Source organism: Malus domestica, chromosome 17, assembly GCF_042453785.1.
Source record: "Malus domestica chromosome 17, GDT2T_hap1".
Lineage (NCBI taxonomy): Eukaryota > Viridiplantae > Streptophyta > Magnoliopsida > Rosales > Rosaceae > Malus > Malus domestica.
The window spans coordinates 33,053,401-33,061,498 of record NC_091677.1 but is presented as its reverse complement, the minus strand read 5'-3'; the positions used below and the strand labels follow the sequence as shown (position 1 = coordinate 33,061,498).

General features: G+C 39.0%; 1 protein-coding gene across 2 annotated transcripts; it reads right to left on the bottom strand.

Annotated features, from left to right (window-relative positions):
* LOC103406008 (uncharacterized) lies at nucleotides 1-7,258 on the bottom strand. Of its 2 annotated transcripts, none has more exons than XM_029097570.2 (12): nucleotides 6,732-7,258; nucleotides 6,107-6,310; nucleotides 5,570-5,715; nucleotides 4,969-5,237; nucleotides 3,567-3,664; nucleotides 3,174-3,321; nucleotides 2,471-2,910; nucleotides 1,643-2,157; nucleotides 1,471-1,531; nucleotides 1,116-1,379; nucleotides 719-980; nucleotides 1-514 (listed from the first exon to the last, which is right to left on the bottom strand). In XM_029097570.2, exons 1-12 carry the CDS (start codon nucleotides 7,104-7,106, stop codon nucleotides 192-194), a joined length of 3,105 nt encoding a protein of 1,034 aa, XP_028953403.1. In that variant the 5' UTR covers nucleotides 7,107-7,258; the 3' UTR covers nucleotides 1-191. The 2 variants fall into 2 exon arrangements, with proteins under 2 accessions (XP_028953403.1, XP_028953404.1); XM_029097571.2 differs by having other exon boundaries at nucleotides 3,567-3,655.
* Between the last annotated feature and the right edge of the window lie 840 nt (nucleotides 7,259-8,098).

Sequence of the window (8,098 nt, the reverse complement as noted above, 5' to 3'; positions counted from 1 at the left end):
TTTTGGCTAAAAAGCCTAATACATTTCACCAGCCTATATATTACATTGTAAACCGTTAAGTGTTGTTAAACAACCTGAGTAATGCAAATCTTAGGACTCCCATACGCACAACTATACAAAAACAACAACCTAATTCGTTAGAGAAACAACCATACAACAAAATACATTGTTCAACCCCCCGAATGAAGGAACTAATCAGATCCATCGGAGTCTTCATCAGATATAACCTCCGAGCCTTCTTCCTCCTCTTCATCATCTTCATCGATCCTCAAGGCTTTATTAGCAGTCATCTTCGATAGTGCTGCGGTCTTGCTTGCTCTCTGTGAGCGAGCGCTTATTGTGACAAGATTATTAGGAACCACCGAGGTGGGAGAACTATCTTCATCGTCTGAAGATGCCTCTTCAAGCGCCACTCGTCTTCTGGAACGGGCTGGTTTGGTTGAGCGAGGAGCTGGGGTTTGCGGCATTTCAACAGAAACATTGAAATCCAAGTTGAAGTCTAGTTCTAACTTACCTGCAAAATATACATAAGCAGAAGAATTAGAGACTGTAATCATAAACGAGCTCACATACTCACAGCAAACATACACAAAAACTGCTTAAAATGATTGCAATCCAATATCTCATTTGTCAATGAAACAACCCTAGTAAGGCAGATCATCTTAATGAATGAATAATCCTTTCCATGGTGTTCCTAATAGCATGTTAAGGATTTTACCAAATATAAGATTAGCTTGATCTTGCGACATTTCCTGATCTGGATGCCTATCTTGTGCCTTGAGATGGTCAGCCATCCGCCTTAACTCTTTGACAAGATCCTTCTCTGCTGATACAGATTCAACCACAAGAATTAAAAGCCTCCTCATTAACTGAATTGCCTCTTGCTCTGATAACCGGAAATGGAGCATGACAAGTACTCTGCATAATGCTGACACGTATGCCTTCTCTGCAGGTGTCTTCTTTGTACCGAAAGTAGCAACCTAAATTAAGAAGATATCAGTAACTAAAATCATAATCACAGTTTCAGAGAATGGCATAAAGACCAAAGTTTTGGAAGTTGAAATATTAACTTATAGCTGCGGGCCAACTTAAGAAATAAAGAATACTACAGTTACCTCTGCGGCTATGCGTATGGCAAGCCCCTCCTCACCACACTCAAGTGGAGGTTCTTCTATCACTTCTGGTAGTTCCCCGGTATCATTTCCTTTCTCTGTCCCATTTTTATATAAGGGAGCCTGCATGATGTGCAGCATAAAACGTGATACTTGGACTGCACGCTTACGCATATTAGAAACCATGGTAGCAGAACCTCCAGCAGTGCCATTGATACCCGGCCACAGAGAATGCATGACTGGAAGGAAAGCCTTGGATATACACTTCTGCATCAAATAAACACAGGATTTCAGGCTATTGGCATCATATATTGATATGCTAGAGGCACCTCATGTTAGACAAATAAGCACTACTTGCCTTGTGATTAACTGCGAGGGAAGGGTAATTCTCAAAGAACACAGATAAGCACTGTTTCAACCTGATGAAAAGTTGAGTACTAAATTAGAACAAGTTGGTTTTCTCCAAAATTAAATTGGGATGATTATACTTGGAAAAAAAGATACAGAAACAAATAAGGCACAAACGCTACCTCTGCAAGTCTTTAGATTCGTTGCTGAAGTACAAGGTAATGAGCTTGGATAAAAGTAATGGATGTAAAGAAGCAGGCATGCCTTGGTAATTCTCACTTAGAAGAAGAATTTTTGCAAACCCCTCACCAAGAGCACAGTGAATGGACTCATTTTCATCATTTGCTAAAGAACTGTCCCAATCATCTTTCATGATTCCAGCATACAAAAGATCTAGCAATTTAATGCTCGATATCCCATCTGTATCAGAAAGGTTTAAAGGACTAGAAGTTATATCATAATCTTGACATTGTGGTGAAATGTCCACGCCCATCACCCTATCAACTTCCTGAGGATTATGCCACATCCCGAGATCAAATAATGCCTTGCAAGCAACTATGCTAATTGGAGCTGGTCCCTTAATAAATGAAAGCTTTAACTGCTTTACTAGTTCCTGGCTTGGCTTTTTCTCTAACAATCCAAAAAGCCCAAGACACCTGACTGCAATCCCTTGGACTTCCAAGTGAGAATGTTTTGCCTGCAAATCACAATCAAGAAAGGTTGTAAACCCCTCGAAATAAAATATAACAAGGAGAGGTGTTTTACTATGTTGTGTGGACAAGTAGAAATGTATAAAGTAACCTTATCATACATAAAACGATGTCAAGCATGCCTAAATGCCTTTCATTTACCTTAAAGTTGTTATACAGTAAAGAGATGAAATAGATTACACCTTAATAATTAGCCCCTCTGCTATCTCCTACGTTGGAGTGTAGGCAAGCACTATAAAAACTACACACTTGTTCCAAACGTTTTTAAATTTAAACTAAGTACGTGAAAAAAGTTATTACCGCTGGAAGCAACAACGATTGCAGTAGTTCAGTAGGTTCAATAGCTTTCCCTTGAATCCAATGATATGACCTTGCCTTCTCCAAGCAAAGGCCGAAAACAGCAAGGCAGTGCATCCATTGCAGAAAATCCGCTGTTCTTTCCCTGCAAGAACGAGCAAGTTCCTCTACAACCCCAAGAACAACTTCTTCAAATTCACCACTAGCAGCATGCACCTTGCTTGCTAACCCAAACACTGCTTCAGCCCAATCTCTATCACCACCAAGATTTATTCCATCTCCTATAACAACCATGTTCCCACACTCATCAACTTCATGATCAAAAGGCTTATGCAGAAGCTCCAGCACAAATGTACTAGCAACCTTCCGGGTTGTAACATCTGAAAAATCAAGCATTGCACCAAGCAATAGTAGCTGCCGACATGCAAAGCGATAATTTGGTCCTGATTAAGTAATATCAAGTTAGTATATATAAAAAAAGGTCGTACCCAGTGCACAAGGCTTCCGCTTTACGCAGGGTCTGGGAGAGGTGAATGTCGGCTAGCCTTACCCCCATTTATGGAGAGGCTGCTCCCAAGTCTCGAACCCAAGACCTACCGCTCATGGGCGAAGGCACTTGCCATCGCACCAAGTGCGACCTCTATCAAGTTAGTATATATAGTTGGATATAAATCAATGTTCTCAACCAAATGGAACTTGCACTCACCAGCATCAATGTGAGCTTTGACTAAATCTATATAATCAGAAATTGTTGCTGGTAGAATTTGCTCAAGAAGGTCACTGGTGTCTGAAGCTTCTGCCGCATATACTGCTGCTTCAGTGCCCATTGTTGAAGCAGCGTCAGAGCCTTTAGCCTGTTCAAGCACAATTTCTGAGCTTAAAACAAAGAGGGGCAAGTTTGCTCAACAATATAACATTGGAATATATGCCCTAATATACCATTCCAGACATGGTTGTATATGCCTTTTTCCACACCTACTGGTCACTATCCTCAAATTTCATATAGGCCCTAAACTTCTCAATTATATTTCCACCCTATTCTATATTCTTTAAACCAAAAAACACGGGACAATTACAGAGTAAATCACTATAAACGTACTTGTGCTTCCATCTGCAGGTGCCTACATATCATCCTCCAATAAAGGGCTACCTCCGCTTCCATTAGTTGAATGCTTGGCGTGCAACGTTCTGAACCGCCTAACAACAAATTGGAAGCATGACCAATGGAAGAGGCTAACATTCATACTTTATACACATGCACACATATAAAGAGCAGTTTTTCTTATCAGAGACAGAGAGTAACATTTTGTGTTGCCAAACCATGAATCAGGAATATCAAACAAGTGGAATCATATCTAAATGTATGATCCTCATGAGAATTTTACCATGGTAATATATAGTAATATATACTCACTTCTTAAGAAAAGAGCAGACAGCATTGTTAAAACCACCCAACAATGTATTTCAGTGAATTGAACCGTCCATTTCAGGTCCATATCCAAGGATCAACCTTTCAAAAAGTAGTCACACAAGAAATTGTAGACGTCTTATTATGACCAAACAAATAGACACACACGATGTTTCCGATAAACACTAAAATGAAGAAGACTGAACAAAAGGGTGCAGTCTTTTATTTAGCCAATTTTCGCAGGGAGGTTTTTAAATTGGAACATAAAAAGGGACGGTTTGAATTGAGACCATAGTACAAGTGGTACTATGCCAATATTGTCTATTGTTTTTAAAAAAGGTACATCCATTGCATAATCTTTTGCAATGCTATGAAAAACCACCAAGATGAATCGCGTAAGATATCTAATCATTTTAGCTACCCCTTAGCTGGGACCCAAAATTCATTAGTTCAAAGAACCAAAAGATTTAGCAAAGCCTAATGTGGTACGGAATCTATGGATACAACATCTCTAACCTTTTTACCTATACGCAATTGTATTAAGTTTGGTAGCATGAATGATTTGACAACAAAAGAATGCAACATTTTCAGAAAATGGTTGGAACTAGATGAGTTTCCAAAGCTATTTATTAACATCCTCAAAATTATTGGAAACCGGAGTTTTAAAACAAAAGAAAAGAAGATTAATTTACTATAATATTTAGCTTAATATATCACCCGTTCAATCAAAGCCATGATTACGTGTTCATGAAGAACTGAACCTAGTCATCAAGACAAGTTCAAACGACGTTAAGTTCTTTAACTTGTTTTATTCAGATGTACTTTAGAAGAAGTATACCAAAATATACAGTTTTCCCTTGTACGGGAGATGTATTCAGCCTCCTACTCTAGAAGACAATAAATCAAAAGGCATAGCCATCTGTGTGCACGCTTTCTCTTCATTGTCAACTTCCAGACCTTGAGTGACCATCCCAAATATATGGTCAAGTTTATTCCAACATGTTGGATTTGGAAAAGATTTTCTGGAAAAGAAAATAAAATGCAATACATACATGCAAGTAATTAAAAAAAGAGGTTTAGAATACTATCACACCTTCAGTTCTCTCATCCGCAGATGATATGTAGTGCCGAATACTTTCACCATCATGTAATTTAATTAAACCATCTTTTAACAACGCACAAGCCACTGACTCCCCAACCAATTCATAGGTTTCAACATCGAGATACTTGAGTAGTTCTAAAGGGTCTCCTTTGCAGCATTTATTTAACCATTCATCTTTCATTAACTTTAGACACTCATTTGAAACAGCAACAGAACGATCAGCAAGTCCCCTCTGAAGAATTAATGTTCTATGCTTGATACTACAAAATCAAGAAAATGAAAGTGAGAAACCAAAAGCAAAAGACAACACTCCAACAATTAACAGTTGAGGAGGGTTACTACATAGAAAACTTGTAGCTCACATATGATTAGACACTGGTAAACACCACAGTTAATTGAACAAAGGACTCAAATGCAATCATCAAATAATAATGTTGTCAAAAGATTCTCCCAATTCGTTTGATTTTAAAATTCAATCTGTTTAATTGTATATGAACAAATTTTTGTACTGCTCCTTGGTTTTCCATCAGATCTTGTAATACTGTTTCAGAAGGTTAAAGGGGATAGAATTGGAATTGCACCATAAACTTACCTTAGACTTTGAAGAGGAAATTTACTAGCTAGAACACGGTATGCTGCTTTGCGCACTGATTCACTGACATCTAATGTACAATCAATGATTGCTTGTGCGGTTGCATTTGAAGGAGGCAAAGATAGCACTATTGCCTTCCGAACCTCCTGCAAAAATGCCAAAGTTGGATATCCAAGAAGCAACTTTCCACATAATTATTAAGTACTATAAGATTGAGAGTAAAATACCAACAGATTACCGCAAACTTTTCAACATAATATTTCCTTTGGTAATAATAGTATTACAAGCTATCCATTAGAAAATAGTATATAAACTTTTGTGTGCGATAACTGCAACCCAAATTTGGGTATACCTAAAATATACTGAAATGCTTCTGAAAAAGACACAAGTGTCGCATTATAACATGGAAATGATGCTGATAAGGGAGCTTTACAAGAAGAGAACATGGGTTTGTATGCCTCTGTTGGTACTATACTTTGTTTGGCATAGAGATTAGTGTTTCGAATTGTGTGCATATAACAAAAGAGAGGCACTCACCACAGTTTGCTCTGCAGGAAGCATCTCAAGAAATAAATCAAGGATATCACTGTTCTCGCAATCACTTGCAAAACGTGAAAGAGCTCTAACTGCACATGTACGGATTACAGGGACCTTGTCCCCCGCACGCAACTTCATACAATCTATTACTTCATCCCAGAGATCACTGCTCACTTCCGCATCATCAGGTAATTGCACGATGATCTGCAGGAACAATAAATTATGTCAAACCAGGGGGAAGAGAAAAATGTTGCAAAGTATGAAACTTGTGCAACCTATGAACAAAAAATAGAACTTCATGAAAAATCGGGGGCAAGGGTAACAGTATTACAATGAAGCTCCAGCCAAGAATGAGTGAAGCTAATGAATTATCACCTTATAAGTTTATTGCAATATCCTAGAGTGGATAAAACAAATGTTACAGAACTCAATTTTAAGATGGTAGTATCTCAAAAGTAAAACATTAAAGAAAATAGTACCCTCTCCTCAAATCTCATGACCTTCGAAATTATACCCATCTTCAAAACCATACACATCCAAACCCCAAAAGTTACAAAGCCTTAATACCCTAAATCCCAATTGCCTCTCAATTTCCCAAATCCAGTAACCAAACTAAAAACCCTACCTCAGAAACAATCTGGCAGGCTCGTGACCTCGGAGTCTTTTTAGCGGCTGATGACGCCGGCAAAAGGAACCTGAGAAATTCCTCCAAGAAAGCGTCGGATTGGGAGGCATTGCCGGAGTCTCGGGCAGTTGCGAAGGCGGAGATGAACCGGACGATGCGTTCGGCGGAGGCGGTGCGCCTCTGGAAGGCGAAGAGGGGAAGTAGAGTTTTACAGAATGCAGAGAAGAAGAGGGAGGAGGACGACGTTTTGGAGCGGAGGGCGGCGAGCTCCTTGAGCTTGCGGGTGTGGCTGGCGTTGGAAGCCCGAGCGTCGTCGAGGATTTGAGCGATTTTGAGCATCAAGGGGTTCTCTTCTTCTGCCGTCAATCCCGCCATCGCTCTCTGTGACTGAGAGTCGGTCGGTCTCAACCACTGAGGAAATGGATCTGACGATTATTTGGCAGGTCAATCAAGGGTTTGGAACGATTGCCATTTTTGAATTCGAGCGGGAGTTTCTTTTTTTTTTTTTTTTTTTTTAAGAGAAAGGAAATGTCAATTGAATTTCCAAGCCTAAGTTATAAGCTGTTGAAGCCCAACGGGCCAACGCCAAGGAAAGTTATTAGCTATTATAATATTTTTTACCTTTCCTTTTGATTTGGGTGCCTCATTTTAAATTTTTTTTTACGTTCTTAATTTTCGATCGTAGAATCGAATAAATCGAAAAATATCAAAGAATAGAGATTAACAAGGGTGTGTAGAAAATAAAAACGATATTTTATATTAATTTATGGGAAGGGGAGAGGGAGGGTTTTAATGCAAAATGCAGTGGGTTGAAGAAAAATACTCTAACCACCAAAGCAATTCATCGCATGCAGACATATGTTGATATATAAGAATGGTTGCTTTTCTTTTTTGAAATTTTGAGTGGGAGTAGGAAAGTTACTTAATTCAAGTTTTCACATCGTATGTCGATTTCTGCCTGTTTCGCCTGCAATTTAACCCCTCAACCTCCACCCCACAGGTACTATAAGTACATGCGGCTAGACTAGAAGCCCATACAAGTAATAGTTATTAAGTAATTAGAATCAGCTTAATTATTATTTAGCGAGCTCAAGTAGAAATGGAATTAAAGTCAGTTCTACTTATGTTTGTGTTCTTGTTTATCACAACTTCATCGGCTTACACGCTACCAGTACTTGATGCACGTTCAATTCTGGCCAGCCGCTATTTGCCAGAATGCTGAGATGAAGAAATGCTACAACTCAAAACCGCCTTCCGTCGGTTCACTATACATGGGATGCGACCGGCCAATGATGCAAAGACTGCAGCCCTCGACTGCATAGGTGATGACCTTGATGTAAAAAAGGTAAAGGAATAGGGGATGACCT